Source organism: Neodiprion pinetum, chromosome 1, assembly GCF_021155775.2.
Source record: "Neodiprion pinetum isolate iyNeoPine1 chromosome 1, iyNeoPine1.2, whole genome shotgun sequence".
Taxonomy (NCBI): domain Eukaryota; kingdom Metazoa; phylum Arthropoda; class Insecta; order Hymenoptera; family Diprionidae; genus Neodiprion; species Neodiprion pinetum.
Window position 1 is genome coordinate 25126161 of NC_060232.1, and position 19139 is coordinate 25145299.

The window sequence follows — 19139 nt, forward strand, 5'->3', positions numbered from 1 at the left end:
AGTCTCATGCCTGCTGAGGTTCGATGCAACTCGAACGCGTCCAGCAATTACAACCGAGGTTCAAGTGGAAATTACTCGGCTCTTTGACCGGGGAAGAAGCCACGTTTAATTTGTAATCGCGTTGCGTCAGTTTCCTGCGCGCGCTTAGTTATGTAGTCACGGTTGAAGCGCGGTAGCTCATAGCCATAATCGCTGATTGCGCGATCATTAACGATCATTTTTATGGTCATTTAACATCGTACGAGTATTCGATAAAAGTTTATCGACAACTGCGTATATTCGACTATTAATAAGCCGCCGGGTGGAAGGCAATCGCGCGTCTCTACTCGACCAATTTCCAACACTTGAGATTCGGCGGTTCTTATCAAATTGAACCGGTGCTTCCATTCTTGTAATCGCAATCGCTGACACTTGGGGATTTGTGATAAACCGGCACCCGGAAATTCCAAAACTTGAAACTCTCATTACGACGAGACCAAGAATAGGTACTTAAATGTGCACTTACTCATGATTCTGTACTGAAAATTTACTTGTTTACTTGTTCTCATGCCTGTAATACACGAACAGCCTCTCGTGAATTTATGTAACAGTAATATTCCCCATAACAGCGTGAAAACCACGAGATGTCGTATCCACATTGAGAATGGTTCAAGTCGCCAACTACGTTAACTTTCATTCTCGGTTAAGTTATTAAAGAGTCGTAACACGCGTGTATTAATGATTTCTATAAAAAATATACATAGCATGATAATTATGGTAACAGCTTCTGAGCTCATTACACACAGTAACGGATACTCGTAATATTAACAGTTTTTGAAATAATTTCGTCACATTCTCCTCGGCGGATCATTACCTGTTTCGAAGAAAAAATTCTATACTATTGCCCAGAGTTCTGACATTTCGCTAAATTGCTCATTTCTTTCTAGCGATATTTCATTGATCTTTTGGCAATCGATACTGGAACATTCTCTGAGTGAATTTATAAGCTGATGCCAAGCAGCCAGAAGCAAGGCCGCAGCTCGTCTCCAATATCTCATCCATTACTCTCCGTCAACGCATGTATGCTTGACTACTCGACTATGTAGTAGCCGGGGTCTATCACTTTGTATCAACTGATGGAGTAATGAAGATCGTTTCATTCAGTCAGCATTCGCTTGGTGTTCTTGTTGACGCAAATGATAAATTAGTTTACTCTTCCACGCATGATTTGTTGACACACCGATGAACTTTGACGGTTATCTTAAACTACGTTTCCCACAGCTAAAGCATGTGCGAATCTCCGGATATTTTCGGCGCGTGTCGAACAAGCAGCGAGGCATCCGGATGAACTTGAGGATCGACATATGGCTACCGCATTTCGACCGAGAGTACAAGATTGTAAACGAAATTGCACTCGGTTCGGGAAATAAGGGACCCTCTGCATTGTTGTCACTCCGGGCAAAAGTCTGGAACAGCGTACAGGAGGGCGAATTGCCCCGAGAGCCCACATCTGTACGCCATGCCAACCATCCACCAAACAGGAAATCCCAAAATCGTCGTGCAAGAGTAGGTACGGAAAGTTTCTCATATTCGCTATTAAAAACGTGAACACCATGTGCAAGCCCATGCGGTTGTACAAGCAGTCACATGGTGTTGAATTTCCCAGGTCATGAAAGCGGGACGTGTGTTTCAGGCGCGCATTTTCGGCCTGACCCACAACACGGTTATGACCGTCGGCTATTATTTACTACCAATCACGATTGCAGGCCTCGGGTCATCTGCGAGACATGCCTCATAGGGTATACTCTTTCCCCATGGATGTCGTGTGATTCGCAAATGCTCACAGCGGTGGGGACACTAAGTAGAAAAAAGTAGAGGAAGAGGAAGAGGCAGAGAAGGTGAAAAAATAAAAAACATGATATATCAGCAAATAAAATAACCGGGAGTACAAGGGAATTCTTTTATTTAAATCAATTGGCAAACATTTGTCTTATCAAAAGTCACGGATTTGCATTTTGGTTCGCGTAATCGATGCGCTCTTGCGTGGGTTATTATACCGGCCTTTTTTCGACGCCACCATTATTGCGGTTAACAATTTATTACACATACTAACACCGATGATTATTTACAGCAATCATTTCGAACGTGGGTCAGAAATGCATCGGGGGTCTGGTGGCGTTATATCAGACCGCCAACTGCAGGGTGACACCAATTGCCATAGTTGGGCGGGTGTGTCACTTGTCAAGCAATAATTTCAGCTTCCGGTTAGACCACCTCGTGACTTATACGTTTCGTCCTCCTTCGTTTTTCTCTTTTTCAGGCACGCCACGCCGTTCCGTTTAGTAAACGGGTTCGCTCTTCGTATCTGTCAACTTCGAAGGAAAGTTAATGTAATTTACGACATTGAAATCGGCGTTAATTGCGCTCCTGCGGGTTTTTATTTCGCACGACCATCACCGACGCTTAATCTTATCTCGTGACTACTGCGCTAATTAAATGCAAACTGTGTTACTTTGTGCCAATTTCGTAGATAAAAAGTGGTAAATGAGAAACAAAAATTTGCGAATAAAGTGTAGTAGTGATTACGTCAATAGATTTGGAAACGGTACATAATTAAATTACCAAAATCGTATCACGAACGAAATAAAATTCTTAAGCTACCAGAAAAACGCATATTGTCCTGGAAAAATTTATTTTACAAGTTTTTAAAAAACATTCTCAATTGTCAATACGTTGAAGAGAGTACTTGGCACTAATGCAATTTTCGCGATCGCAAATGCAACGAGATCGAATTATAGCTACTGTTTTTTTGGCTGATTCAAGGGCAAATTCGAAATAATTAACGTTTCTACATTATTCATTTTAATTCTTTTTTTTTTCTTTCTGAACATAAATGAGGAAACGAGTTTGATCAAAGGCCATCGGGACGTGTGAGACACGCTATTTGCTTCCAAAACCTGTGATGGAAGGTTTTATTTGTGAAGCAAAGGAATTTAATGTAATAATTCACAAGAAGTAGATCAAGGGCAATCAAGAGGCCCACAGATATAGGTCTAGCTTCGTGAATCCTAACCGAAACGCGCAAACTTCAGATTGAACTCAGCCCAATGTCGTCACTGACGGAGCGTCAAGTCCGTGCGTAAAATTAAGTTATCGGACAATGCGCATGCGCCAGCGTCTTTTACCGCGCTCTTCAGAAATGAGGAACTTTACGCACTTTACATTACTACGCAAGCTCCACAGGCTTTGTAAATCCAACGTTTCAAGCATGTGTCGTAAGAAATATTATTCTAAAATATCAGTAATACCCTGTGAATGTATACACCGAAACTTCCCGCACCTCAAGAAAGTCGGTAAAAAAAAAAAAAAAAAAGAAAACCTCGAACCCTCTTACTCGCGTGGAATTGCGTGGGACGTTTTACCCCGCACGGATATGTGAGCATAGAGGTTCGGGGTCAAGGGTCTCTCTATCTCTCTCGTTCTCTCAATCCCACCTCTTTCGACCGGCGAATATAAGCAAGTAAAGTGGTATATAAGTCGGCCAGACTCCGCACGGCAGATCCCGGGACGAGATTTCGTTACCGCACACATCCACACCGGGCATCAACTTCCAAGGATCGGATCGGCGCGTCGCGTCGCGCCGTTGGACCCGTCACCCGTCCACGATACCTCCTCTCTCCTCTCCCTCTTTCTCCCTTACCATCTCTTTCTCTCGGACAGCGGACGCAAAGGTGTGGGTGGGCAGTCACCAAGTGCCGACTCGGGTCGGCCCGCGGCGAAGTTAACTCTCGGCCTGGCGCCGCGCCGTCGCCCCCCTTCGACCCTCTCCCCTTCGGGGCCCACCCGACAATGCGTGCAGGCGATGGAAGAGCAAGGGGGAGAGAGAGAGAGAGAGAGAGACCGAAAGAGAGAGGGACCGCGACTCCCGCCACGTAGATGAGCGCCACACAAGCTTGCTAGGCTAGAGCGCTCATCCCTCCCCCCGCCACCCAATCCTCCCCCTCCTTCGGCTCCTCTCGCACCCCATCGCGTCAGCCCTCGTTGGGCGCGGTACACGGAACGTAGAAATGTGGGGGTGCAGCGCTCTCGCTCTCGACGACGCAAGGCGCAACGTAACGCAGCGCAGCTCAGCGCACGATCGCCTAAACCTTACTCGACTCCTCGAGTCTTCGGTCGACCGTCGGACGGCTGGGCAAACCCGCTTCGACGACCGTCAAGAGTTCAGTCTGTTGCCGCACGCACGCCGACGCACATCGCGCCCGGAGTTTTCGTAACCGGCCGCCGATATTGGGGGAGGAATTTATATCGTTATCCGAAGCGGATTTTCTGCGCGTTTCTCAGCGCGAGTTTTTTTTTTTTTTTTTTTTTCTTCCGTCCGCCTGTCAGCCGTTGTTCGTCGCACCGGCTTTTGGGGCGGTTGTTTTTTTTTTTTTTTCTTTTCCTGTCTTTAAATGCGGACGGATAGTTTTTACCGTCGGAGCGCTCTTCGTGTAAGCTGATATTGTTAGTGTTTTTCTCGTTTCACTTTGAGAACAATTTTTATCGAGACTCGGGGGAATCTTTTTCGAAGACTTCGAACTATTTATACGGCCCAAGTGTGACAAACTCGTTGTGCGACGTTCCCATTGGATTATAAATCAAACTGTGTTCGTGAACAAAACAAAACAAACGACAAGAGAAAAAAAAAAAACGAAGGTGCAGGAGGGATAATACACTAAACTTGACATTGACGTCGAGTACTTTGCAACGTGAATATTACCGACGTGAAAAAAACAAAAAAAAAACAAAAAGTTTGTGGATGCCGATGTCAGCATGAACGGCCACGTGGTGGAGTCTACCTGTCAGCTCTCCGACTTTATGAAAGGTAAATTATATATTATCACGAATGAATTTATTTTATCATCGACGTCTGCAGTTATTCGTTGTCCTTGGGTGCATGCCCTAAATTTATATGTAACTGCGTTCTTCTCAAATATAATCTCGTCGTCATATGGAGTGGCCGATAACTCGCCAAGTTTCATAATTTTTCAATCTCGTTAACAGTCGATCACACAATTGAACAATCCATCAATCAGCACATCGTACGCGAGTACAGGTTGTATTGCATGCACCCTTCCATCTCTCTGACAGCCTTCACTTACGGACATTCGAAGAATTAAATGATTACAAGCCACCTTACTATAAACGATAAGAACATTGCTTGGTGTCTAAAACGACAGTTTGATATTTCGAAAAAAACTCCTCTTTCTCCCCAAATTTCTATTCCAAATCTAGGGGGATGGGAATATCGCAACGTAAGAGCGAAAAGCAAAATTTTTCTGTATCTGTAAACTTTCCAATTTGACGCCAAATTAATTCATCGTTCTGGTTAGTAGTTTCGCGAATGCGAGCTCTGCAAATGGCGCCACAGAATTCCTACGAGCATAAAAGTTTATTTGCAAGCAAGAGACGAAGCTGGACAGAGACGTAGAGAGGAATCGAATTAACGCGGTTGTTTGCTAGAAGTCTTCGGTTGCAATCGCGGCAATGATCCCTTGGAAATAGATTTTTGCAAACTGGAAGGGAGCGAGAGAGAGAGAGAGAGAGAGAGAGAGACAGACAGAAGCTTATTGTTAAAAACGTGTCAAGGCTTAATTAGTCCCCTCGATGCAGTTGCGAAAACACGTAACGTGTGTCCACTTATTCCAACTACAGATGAGGCTGAAGTTAGTAACGTTATTGCAACGATTCTCCATTCGGAAAAGTCGTAATTTCGTAACATTAGGAATCTCTGAAATGCGGTAAATTATAATAGGGCAAAGCGGTAAATTCATATTTTCAAAACTCAGCTACTTCGGAGTCACTGCAAAATTGAAAAATAGTAATTTTTTTTCGCCACAATGTTTCGTTACGCTAACGCTACTGTAACTACATCCTCATGAATGTTGATAGACGGCTAACTACTCATCCTCGACTTATTACAAACGCATCACGGCAATGATAGGCGAAAAGAGTTGTCGCAAAGCTGCGAGGCGTCGTCGGTTAGTTAGTGCCTGCTGCATTGTTTGTTTTGTCGTCGTTGTGTTTATTCGACGACTCGCGATTATCTCTCGGCCCTCCCTTCGCCTCGCGACTCTTCTTCTCTATCACGCTGCTGCTTCTGTTGCTGACAATTAGCTCATCCGCGCGAGGTACCGGAAACGAAAAATATACTCACGAGGTCTTACGACGCTCCTCGAGTTGTTATTATCATACCGTCGAGGAATTTCAATTTCTTGTTTCTTTTTTTTTTTTTTTTCTCACTCTTCTTACGTTGTCAGCTGTTCGGCAAACTTGCAGGCGTGCGATTGCGAATTGTCGAACGATGACTAGAAACGGTGACGAATTCTTTAGGTTTTTAGATGTACCAGATGCTACTTGAGAAATAATTGTCTTCGATTTTTCATTACTCTTAATAATTTGTCGTTAGAAAATTATATTTTTTATTTGATATAAGGCTTTGTCATGTTTGTTTAAATACATCGAATCGCGTAAAGTAGCCAGAAATGGACGCATCATTTTTACTTACAAACGTCAGTCGTGAAAGATCGCTCCGCATATTTCGTACCAAATTATATTTTCTGCAATAAATTCTTGACAAATTTCAAATTTTCGCATCGTGTATATTTTAACCAGAATTTCAGACTTGTTTTTAAGCTGATCGGAGAATATTCCGAACCTAACAATGAGACCTAAATGTAGCTGACAACAGCTGAAGAAGGAGCGTAATTAATACGTGTAGTATAAAATTGCTTATTCTTTGAAAAAAATTTAAACACTGCAATAACTAACTTCCAAAGAAACGTTGTATCTACTCGGACATCCATGGGAACTGAATTTTTCATCAATCAGACTGTTCCAGCAGACGAGAGGTCGTTTCGGTAGAAAATCTAAATCTTTGGCCATGTCTTCGTGCTAAACGAGATGATGCGAATCGCAAATATAACCATTTCGTCGACTTCTCAGTCTTGTCTGAAGGGGTGATGATGCATCGCGTGCTAGTTTGAGCGCCATCGAAACCCACGCAGCTATTACGCTTCTGCCGCTTCTGCTGCTCCTGGGATCAGTCTTGAGAGTTCGTATCTCACGGATCGAAACCTGGACACGTATTCCTAGCCGTGGGAGAAATAGCGAGGATAATTATCCCGTCGAGATCGAAGGCGGTATAGGAATTGTAGATCTAGGTGTAAACAGGGGGTCTGGGAGGAAAAAGTTGTCGAGGATTTCGCGCGTACGTAAAATAGGGGAAAATGTTGACATCTTGCAATTTTTGTTTCGTTCACTTCATCTTGGATTATAAGCGAGAAGCTAAGAATGGTTTTTAGAGATATACATGTATACACAGGTACATGGAATTTCTATCTGTTGAGCCTGATGGAAAATTCTAATGACATATGATCTCGAAGAGTGAATTAAATTTTATAATTTTATAACCAACCTTGATGGAAACTCCAAGTTTTGAATTACACTGACAATGAGTTTTGATAACGACCAAATAAATCAGCGCAAACTTGTGGATAAATTTTGCGCCGACTTGTGATCCTTAATAATCGCTAGGATTCCACCGACCCGTCAGACACACGATGCGCTTTAAGTTCTGAACGTAATTTTAACGAAAGTATGAACAAGCTACAGATACCAATCTAATTATATCGCGATACTTTTTCACTCTATATCACGTTGCGTACGACAGTTTTTTCAAAAGCGAGTACAATTCGATAAATAAATTTTCAATTCAATACTAGTGCGACAGTTTTTTTTTGTTTCGAAACAGAAGAGAAAAAAAAGCTTGTGTCGTATCGGCTGCCTAAAATTTCTTTCAAAGGACCGTTTGAAACTTTAGGCATACGTGTCAAATTAGAGAAATAAAGATGAGACCGTTTTACGCCTCTAGCAAGTCAATGCCCCGCGAATACTGAGATCAGGTGCAAATTTGCGAGAGTGTTTGAAACGGTGCTCGGAGAATCGGCTCCACTATTGAACTGTATTTTTTTTTACTCCATCCTTTTGTCCGGCGGAATCAATCAGGATAACACAATAATCCTTCGGGGAGACACATTGGCCCATTTACAATAATTTACATATGCATGTCATGGTTTGGGTACGTTTTAATACCTATATACATATGCGTATATGTATACAGGTGTGTTCTGATCAAGAAAAACGATAAAGATGCGATTATGTATGGCTTGTGGATGCGAGAAAGCCGTATACGGTAGTATCTTGCGACACCTGAGTCACGGTTTAAATGAATTTTATGTTTCCTGTTTACCCGTCCCGTATCGGCTTTGCTTTGATCGAAACGCCGCGCGAAAATATATATATATAGGTTGTACGGTTTTAAATGACTATTATGTTATATTACACGTATAGGCCTGAATATCTTGTGCAACTTGTGTTTATTCTTGAAACCCTTCGTTGTTAAGAAAGTTTGCGAAATTGTTAAATATATAATGTAATTATTAACCTAGAAATTTTATAGATTTTTTTCCCAACATTTGTCTTTTTGATTGTATAATAAATTGTTATTTTTTTTTGTATCGAAACAGTTATTCTCCTCAGACGTGTTACATGAAAAATATATTAGGTGTATACATTTTAGCTATAAATCGTTATAAGTCATGCTGTTCCCGATGAGTCTAAATTTCGAGAATTCGAAAAATCTATTTAGCATTCCGGTTTTCGATTTATTCGAAAAAAAAAACACAACCCGTATATCACAATGAGCAAGCCTCTGCAGTCGACGACGGTCGTTTGAAATTTCGCGATGACTGTATAATTTCCGAGGATATTAACTGGTCTTGCAAATAAATGACACGTACAGGCAATTTAAAAATTCATGTGCATTATACGCGTCACGTATGTGGACATAATTCGCGGTACATTGTATACCTCGCAATGCAAAACGAGCGATCGAGGCACGCGTCTGAGTATCGTTCTCCCCCCCCCCCCCCCCCCCCCCCCGTTCACAAGACGTTATTTACATATGCATACGATTACAATTACAAGGCGTTGTCGATACGCGGAGGCATACCATGCACATCGTAATGTCACGAGCATTGCATGAGTCGATGAGTCATCGAGAGAGAGAAGGAAAATGAAAGAAAAAAATACAAACGTGCCATTAGTTCTCCATGGAATTCGTGTAATTGTTTGTATAACGTGCGGTCGGAGTTGAAAGTTTCGCGAGAAGACGAAAAGGGAAGTTGACGTTGCAATTATTGTACCGTCAATTATTTCGCCGCGTTTAATCTGTCGTGCAGTTGTTGAAAAAAACGCCTCGAGCTTTAACCCAATTCCCGAGGACAATGAGTCGTTTTGATTTAGCTGTTGAAAAATTTGCATACAGGATGAATTAACTTGACGGCTTATTAGTCGCCGGAGAATTTGAACCGGTGGATTTTGAACATGCGATTTGACGAATAAAAAATAGTTATATATAGAGGGGAGGCGGGACGAAATCTGTAATAGTGAAATCGAGAATGTGAATTTCAAAGCAGCTCGGGGAACATGAAACTTGCATTGTAAACTGAACGAAACTTCAGTGGGAACGACATTTCGTACGGAAAGTTTTTACAACTTGAACGAATAAGTTTTAAACAGCGGATTCTCTTGGAGGCGAGTATAATTTTCGCATCTCGGCAAACTAAAGTGCAGATTAGTATAGACTGCGTTAGATGATAAAAATAGAGAGGAAGAAAAAGTACTTGTTATAGCACTTTAGTCTGGATCGTTGAAATACAGATCTGGGATACTCGGTAAAGTTTCGCAAAGTATGTACGGCAATAAAAGAAGATCCCCCTTTGAAGACGAAGAAAACTTTTTCTCGAACAGTAACTTACATTTGCATCGAATACTTATACCGAGCGAGTGTAAAGTATCCGAACATCAAACATCACCCAAATTTGAAAAGGTCGGGATAGCTGAGAAAACTTCGGCAAAGTTTTCTCTGCCAAATTACGAGAAGGTTAAAGTTAAACGTCGAACAAAAACATTTGACTTTCGAGGTTTTGAGGTCGCAAAGTCTGAGTAGGTACGATTTGCTTCATTTATGTGGCTCGCTGAACTTGAGAAAATAACCAAGTACCAGAATCCTCCAAAAAATGATCAACGTCATAAATTTCGCGAGAGTTTAGCAAGTTTTTGATTTCTCTCAAAATCCAACGAGACAAGTTAGCAACAAGTATGACCATCGGGTCTCTCGATAATGTCACACGGTTGCAAACCGTCGGATACCGTTCTGTCTAAATATAGTTATCACGAAGGAGAGAAGGAGAGAAAAGCAGAGAATCGTCGACGACGTTCCACGCGACGTGTCGTCGGGCCTTCGTCACAGTCTGGTGACAAATTAATCGAGTAGTCCATCGCGTGACAAGAGGAGAAGACAGCGACACCTGCAGCTGTTCTCGAATCGCGATGCGATGCAAATCGTCAATCTCCGCAAGCTTTATAGGTTTTCAATTCGAAGCGTGTACACCGGCATGTGTCGCCTTACGTGTGTTACCCACTTCATACGTTAATTTTCGCAATACGCCGCACAAATTTGCTGAAACGGCGATAATACATTGATCGCGCGAAAATCCGAGTGAGAAGGAAAAAAATGGACCTGCGTGAAAAAAAAAAAAAAAATCGAGAGCTAGAAGGTGAACAAATTTTCTATTTGCATAATATACGAAGCCACTGAAAATTGTTTTCTTTATTTTTTTTTGCTCGACAAATAGAATTCATTCCATTTATTACAGAAGGTCTTTATTTCAAGATAGTTTAATTATTATTATAATATTTTGTCAACTAAACGTTATTTATCCAATTTGTGAGATTAAGAATTACGTTCCTTGCACTTGTCGCCTCAAATTTCACCTTTAAACGTCAGTTTTACCCTCTGAATTCCCGCAGCTCTTCGTAGCGTTGCGCGAAGCACCTGCCTTCCTCTCTCTATCAGATCCTGGTCAGGTTCGTGGGTCTTTTGGGTCCGATGGGTCAGAGTGAAAAGCCAGTGAGCACGCAGTTCGTAGGCAGGATGGGGCGAGGATAAGGGACAGGTTGACTTAAAGCCGCATCCGTTTCCTGAGCGCGTGAATGCGTGCCTGCGAAAAACACGTAATATGTAACCGGCATTAATTATTATCAACTCGTTACAATACATGCAGGGCATATATAATATGGTAATTAATGCGCGTTTCAAGTGAGAAAGTCAGGCCGTTATCGAAATTATGTATTCTGTGTTCTCATATGCATACGCGAACACGACGATCAGCCGTGAAACACCTGTTGTTTTAAACGGCACTGGCCATTATCTCCCCTCTCTCTCTCTCTCTCTGCTGTTTTTTTTTTTTCTTCATCAACTTTACGGTTATGTATATGCACACACTGCAAGCAACGCGTGCATCGAATTATAATTCGCATACACACGTCGTGTATTGCTCTGCGTTTATATTATTATTACAATTGTAATATTCGCAGATGTGTGCGAATACGTGTGTAGAAAGTTGAATTCGAACATTTTAGTGACTTTAGGTTCCAGTAGTGTAGCTTAGCCTCTCTGTGCGATACCGTTGTACAAGTTGCATACAATCACGATGGTCTCCTTGCGCTATAGCGACTAAAAACTCCGTCATTAGGCGTGTGTATGTAGATGGGAATTACTTAATTTTATAACGATCATTTTCTCGCTAGGTATCATCATTCAATTTTCCTACTCTTCTTCTTGGACTCAACGTTTATACTTACGTCGATGTGGGTTACGAATGTAATAACTTATTTTGCGCAATTTTTTTGCACAAGGTAAATTTATTATACGTATGTACATACGTTCGTGAAACGCGTATCATTTTTGTCGGAAATTTCCTCGTCACAATGAAACGCTACGTTGATAAATGTTGTATCGTACACTCGTGTTCGCTTGGCAATTTAATTTTTCCTGAATGTCGATACGAAGGTAAATTTTGAACCGCAGTGTCTCATCGATTTAACTTGCATCGAAAACTTCGCGTCTTATCAGTCTGTTGTCTTGTTCGCTACAAAAATATTTATCGTAGTGCGGGTAGTAAAATTCTGCTTTAGGGAATTTTTCCTTCTTTTTGTAACTCGATTAAGTGATAGTCTGTTTGAGAATTTCAAAGCACATCGCCGATTTTCATTCCCGTCATTTATACGATTGCGCAAATTCCGGTTGAAGACGTATAATTAATTTTGAATCGCTGGTGGCTGCGAAGCAATCCTAAAACAGTGACGTATATTCCCGGCTGAATACCTGTGACAAATAGCGATACGACGCGTCAGCTTGGAATTCCCAGCAATTGTACGTCTGACGTATTGTTGATATCGCTGTGAGAGATAGAACGAAATTTTTTCAAGCGATAAGTGACCGACGAGGAGGTGGAGAAAATCATCGCTGTTTTCTTGTGCGCTCACCAATGAATGAAGTCTGAAAAGATCTAATCTCGAGGGCTTCGTTCATGATCTTATCTCTAAATGGCGATAAAAAATGTAAGCGGTTTGCAGGGAGAGCCAATTCCGAGTTTATCGCCCGCAACCAGCATATTTGGTCGAGACGCTTTCAGTGCGATTATCCCGGATTGTAATGTTTTCGCGTTATCACTCCCGATTACGTGAGTGTAAAATAACGATAACTATTAATGATAAAACATGTAGAATCCACATTGCATCTTACGTATGGCCGTATATAATAAACATTCGGTAAAAAAATCTTCGCTTTACGTTCACTTTTTAAAAGTATACTTGTGCATGTACTTTCTTACAAAACCTTGATAAGTAACTTTGAGCATTGAGATTCTTTTTTGCACAACGAGAAGAATTTGATTAAAAAAAGTGTAAGAGAGAAAGCTTCCGTAAAAAAAATTTTTTTTCCTTCTAGTAAGTTCGAAGAGAATCGTTCGAAGTAATTATTAGATTTCAGATTGTAGAATTGTTGCATTTAAATTTACGTACGTCAATTTTCCCCGAGGTGATTCAACAACGTTCCGCGTAAAAGGAACATAGATATCACCAACTGCACACGGCATGTAGATAAATGCAATTCCAACTTCTGTTCATCGATCGTACAACGTAGCTATTTATATAAGTGGAACGTGAATAGTTAGCTAGTAGCCGACGGGCGCGGATGACACAAGCAGTTTACTATTTTATCAACGTTCATCGATGTCACGCGACTTGAAGTTACACATCTCGAACAGTTGAAACGATGTGCCATTAGACCTCTAATTTTACTCTTCATCCTCAAAGTTCACTTTATTCGATCAGTAATTTGAAAAATCACATTTCAGTCTTCGGATTCGAATCAATGGGGCTCGAAAAGCCTGCGGAGAACAATTTCCGTAGGAAAACTATTAAAATTTTTTTTTTTTTGTTTTCACATCAGGTTCAAGTTTGTAACGTTAAAGTAACGATAGATTGAAGAGAAAAAAATACTTTATATATTTTACAAAAATCGATTTATCAAGTATTACCGAATTTCAGTTATTTCATAGCCTCTCATACAACGCGGAACAAGTTTCAACATAGTTATTAACGTTGTTACTTTTTCGTGAAATCGATGTTCGTAACTTTTTTTTTTTTTCAATTTCTAAAAAGGAGTAGGTATAAGTAACGGTCTACGAGTACAACTTTTCTCGATGCAATCATTACAAAAAAAATTTCATTCAACGCACATGTTTATTGTTGAATTTCATACGGGGCTACAAAAGATATCATTTTCAATTTTTATTCTTGGCGAAATTGTTCGTCGTAGATAATTCAGTTTTTCCAACGAATTCACCCCGCCGCCGTGAAGATGCTGCAGGCAGCAGGGAAGACTCACGATGAGGCTGAAAGTGCAGTTGGGTGGCAATTCCTGACCCCGCGGAGCGACGCCGCGATGCCGCGACTCGCGGTGCCACAGCTGGTGACCGTCGCCTTCTGCTTCTCTCTCTCTCTCTCTCTCTCTCCTTCTCTCTCTCCCTCCCTCCGCCCCTCTCTCTTTCATCCTCTCTCTTGCCTCTCGTTCGCATGTACGGTACAACTCTTGTCTCGGCTCGACCATCTGGCTAGCGCCATCCGCGGCCCCCTCCAATTCCCTCCGCGGCATCGCCCTCCTCCTCCTCCTTGTCCTCCTCTTTTTCCTCCTCCTCCTCCTCCTTCTTCTCATCCTCCTCAACCTCTTCCTCCGCTTCCGTGACGCCAGCATCCATCGCGTACAGCGTCAGCGGTTCTCACGCGTCGTTGCGGCACGGTTGGAACTTTTCTTAACTTGCTGTTTTTCTGTTTTGAAGAGGGAAAAGAAGGTTACTTGCAATCAACACGAAAATGAAAAGTTGACGTTTCACTAGATATCGACGTTTCGATATCTAGATAATCACCGAATGAGGTGATCGATTTTTTTTATCCGAGGACATCTCGAGAACGAGTTTACGGATTTCAATGATTTTTGTCTCGATCGACGCGGCCTTTCCAAACTTGGAATTGATTGGATTTTTACTTTGATCGATTCAGAACTTTTTCAATTATTTAAGTAAGAAAATTTCAAGAAATCAAATAAACATGGCGATATCTTGATAATGATGAATGGATTCGAACAGAAATTAGTACCGTAAAATTTATTTGGTCACTAAACATGAATCAAAGGTTAGATTTGCAAAATTTATAATGGTGGATCCATTGTAGTGGTTGAAAAAAAAGGTCACATTTTCATGTAATATGGCACCTCAGGGCTTCTAAATCGTTAATCACGAATCTGTATTTGCAATTCGAAATTCGAATTTGTATTAATATTTGATTTTTTTCTGTGAAATTGGAACCTGCAGTGTGAAAACGGGAATTTCAAGGGCTGGCTCACGGCCAGCCTAAAGTCGCTTGTTTTCCTTCACTTTCTTCCGTTTTGTTGATAATCATCCAGTCCAAGCGTACCTACCGATGCTTTGCAAAGTAATGTAAATCAGGGTGGTAATCGAAGTATTTTTTTGCGATTGAAAACTATATTCGCAATAGTTTTACCATATACGTTTACTTTACTTTGTAAATAAATGTTTTGTACCTTAGAACCGATAATAATTAATACGTGGATAATTAGAGAGATCTCAAAATTGGTCGGAAATGCTTAGCTTGTAAATAAACTTAGTTGAAATTCTGAACTTTAACACCACTTTCACTCGAACTTTAAGTTACCGAAATTTTGAGACGATTCAACTCAAAGTTTGGGTCACTCTGAATTGCACGTAGTCTGAATCACTTCGAGTCACTTGTGCCACCCTGACTAAGACTTTGACTCAAAGTTGAAGCTCATAATTATACATTTTGAGTAAGATATCCAATTTCAACTCGAACATTAAATTACCTCGACAAAATTCTTGAGTTACTTTGAGTCAAACTGTGATTTCGACTATGCTTCGAGCTTATAGTGTGAAATTTTGTCGTTCCTACAGTGAGATTTGTGATACAAGCGATTAGAATTAGGTCCGTTAATCGTGCGCTACATCATCGACAGCAGCAACGTCATCCTACACGCCTCGAGATGAAGTGGGAGGAGAAATTGTCTACGTCGTCGCCTTTCGGCGTTAAATATCGCGAGGCTTGACTTGGCGCCAGAAAAAAAAGTAAATAATAAGGAGTGGAAAAAAAAAAAAAAATAATTTTTTTGAATAAAAAAGAGAGAGATAAAAAAGTAAAAATACAACAGCATAAAATGATGAGAAGAAGGAAATCAAATATACGGTTTAGAGATTTATGGAGTGCAGACGCACCGCGTTGACAAACTGGCCTGTTCCTTGCCGAAGAGTCGCTGGTTATCGGCGCCGTTTAAGATATACGTCTGTATTCGTGTTTTTCGAACGCGGTGCCGCCGTGCATCATCATCATCGTCGTCACCATCATCATCATCATCATCATCATCATCATCATTATCATATTATGCTACATGTACTTCCTTATCGTAATATTACCAGTTACCAGTTAATTCTACCCTCGTGTCTTTTTTCACTTATGTAATATTCCAATCGTATTCCGTTCAATTCTCGTCACTCTGGTTGTCAAAGGCAACGCGACGATCAGTCAGGTTCATTTGCCTATACATACCTATACCTGTTTCAAATTCCGTAAACGACCCGTTGCGTTGCACTTATGGCTGCATAGCTGCGCATTGCGCAAGAGATAAGAGAAAGAGAAAGAAAGAGATGTATGGAAAGAGAGAGAGAGAGAGAGAGAGAGAGAGAGAGAGAGAGAGAGAGGCGGACAAATTTCTGTGGCATTTAAGACCGGCGCATACTTCTTAATTTTGATTTTCATGCTTCCTAGGCTTCTATAATATTCAAGTTGTTCTCTTGTTATTTTATTTTTGGTCCAGCGGCCTGCGGCGCAGCCTATTTCTTTCCGCATTAAAAAAATATCTAGCTATAACCAGCGAGTAGAAATTCTACAGTCACGGTTAATTAAAATCATTCGTTCGATTAATTAGGAAGACACTAGAACCGTAGAGAGGAGGCGGCACGCGGCGGGAAGCCGTTACGTTTACGACGCCGACGCCGACGACGTCGACGTCGAGTTTATAAAGCTGCGGTACCTTCAAGACGACACGTGCTTCTACCACGACGAGTCTTGCATTAATTATTTATTATCATTCTCTCGGGGATGTGAATATTACGCATACTTGTACACACGGTGTCTCAAGTATATTGTATGCATGTATACGTAGATGCACTTGGACGCGGATGATTCGAAAGGATCTCGAGCTGTAGTAGCCAGCATTTACACACGCTTCTTTACACTTTTATACATACATATTTATGTATACTTATTTTTAATTAATTATCCTTTTGAACCTACCCACACAATAATTTCTCCGTATTTATTAACCGCCTCGGTATGTGGGTTGGGTTCACCTCAATTTCACACGCTTTTGCGAACTTTAACCTCGACTATTCAGCGCGCGTGTGGGTGAATAGATAAATTGTCGTATAATTACCATCCTTTATTTTTGCTTTCTTTTTGCCAAAGCCAAATTGGCCTATAGTAGGTATATAATATGATTGAACAGTGAAAAGTAAGAGAAAGAATACGAATCTTATGTTAATAAATTAACTTCTAACGTCTGATATGTAAACGACCTTCTGCAGTTTTTGGAGTTACTTTAAATTGGACTTGCGAAATTTTGTCCTAAAATATTGGCTCGCTTTATACTATCGTTGAATTTTCTATGCCAATCATTATAAACTGTTGAAGTTTCACATCGGTATAACGGATTTACATCACATGTGTAGCCTATAATTTACAGAAGCTGAAAACGTCAATTAAATATACAGAGTTTTAATTCATAGAATTTATGTTCGGATATACATGTATTGCCCTGTCTCGAATACTTCGTTTAAATAAACTGGAAGTTTTCGCATCAGACTCAAGGATTGAACTTTTAAACAGATTTCAGTGAATTATTGGTCGTAACATCTATATAATCGTTATCAAACTTTATAGGTATATAATAAACATTCTACAGTCCGCGATTAAGAATACATGCATTATGCATGCATCCAGTTTGGAACATACGCTATTCGCTACCCGTTAATTTCGTCGTCAAGATTTTGCGAGGAGGATGATTACTATCCGAAATCGTTCGAAAATGTCTTGAAAAAAAGTTGATCCTGTTTCTTTTCGTTTCTTCCATTTCATTAAAAAAATTTTCGCTTCGTCTCTAGTCCTAGACTTTTGAAAATAGAACGGCCAGCGATTAGCGGGTTTAAGGTGCGCTTCCGCAACCTTCGCTTCACAAAGCTCGCTGTCGGGTCGCGTCGACGTCCCTGCAGATAGCATTATCATCAGTCCTTCCGTTTCCCCCCTTCTCGCCCGCGCGTCGAATCCAGGGTGATAATAAATTTCATCGAATCCACGTCGGTGCGAGCGAACCGAGCGTCGTGCATTCGTCGAACGGAGATCGTGATGAACAGATGCGCGATACGGGGTTCGCGCATCCCGCGACACCGCAACGCGATAACCACTATCGGTGAAAACGGGTGAAAACCATCATCGATGACAAGGTGAGAGGACCGGAAGACCAGGTGTCACCGATGCAGGAAAATCTCGGATATACGGGCTATCGCTGTCCCCGAATGTGTCACGCTGTTCGTCTATTTTATCACCGAAAACTCGGAACACTTTCTATTATATCTTGTGTGTATTTATGTATTATATACACTTTACTTTCGTGTGTGTGTGTGTGCGTAACGCACAAGAGAAGCCAGCTGCTGCTGCCGCAAGCTCCTCAAAAGCAACGTGATAAGCAGCGACGCTCTGTTATCACGGAATGTATAAAACTCAAAAGTCCTTTTGACGCGTGTTATTGAGTTATAAAACTCCGGAACTGCTGTACCGATTTTCATACGGAATAGTTACAACGTGTGGTCACATTTTTACGCTGTGTTTTTTATTGATCAGATTAATAGTTTTTAAGATATATCGACATTTGTAAGGAAGATCGAAAACTTGTGCAAACCCGGAGTCTGAACTTTGGGTAAAATTGCAGTCGTATCTCCGCGGATTTACGTCCCTTAATTGAAAATCTCCGATTACGGTTATATATTGCATTATATTTAATCGAGAGAATTTGTATAATTAAGACGTTTTGGTGACGATTATATGTGACTTGGGATTTAATATACGGATTTTAAGGCATTACATATACCGTTTTCGCTTGCATATATTATACATATATTTGAATCCGACGGATTTAATCACCCGCATGTGAAATTATTATTGACTTAAATTCTTGAACGAAATTAAAATTCGTTTCGCATTGCTACTTATTTTTTTAGGAGTTGAAGGTATAACTCGTTACTTTTTAGGCTACAGTTGTTACAGAATTATTCTACTCAATACAATATCGGTATATACTCGTATATAGCTGTACATAAAAGTCATAAATTTTTTCAACATATTTGTCAGAACATTGTCGAGAGAAAAAATTGCATCGAAAATCCGAAAAATCAGAGAAATTTTCTTTGACCCAAGTACCGGTTTTAGGAAAATAACGTCTCATCATTTTTCACACCACACCGCAGCATAGCTTAAGAAATGAGTTTGAAAAGTTCTTGTAGACTTGCAGCAGGAAAGCCATACACACGCATAATATACTCGATTATAAAAAAGAAAAAATAAATAAA

General features: G+C 40.8%; 1 protein-coding gene across 4 annotated transcripts in view; it reads left to right on the top strand.

Annotated features, from left to right (window-relative positions):
* The window catches only part of net, a 101260-nt gene that overhangs the window by 75347 nt on the left and 6774 nt on the right, over positions 1 to 19139 (top strand). The window contains exon 1 of one of the 4 annotated variants that reach the window (XM_069135868.1): positions 3915 to 4843. The exons of 2 other annotated variants lie outside the window; for them this stretch is intronic. Coding sequence is in view for 1 of the 2 variants with exons in the window: in XM_046614994.2 (XP_046470950.1) it covers positions 4792 to 4843 (52 nt within the window). In the remaining variant the exon portion in view is untranslated. Of the gene's footprint in view, positions 1 to 3914; positions 4844 to 19139 lie in introns of those variants that run through there. One more of the 4 variants, XM_046614994.2, reaches the window with a different exon arrangement.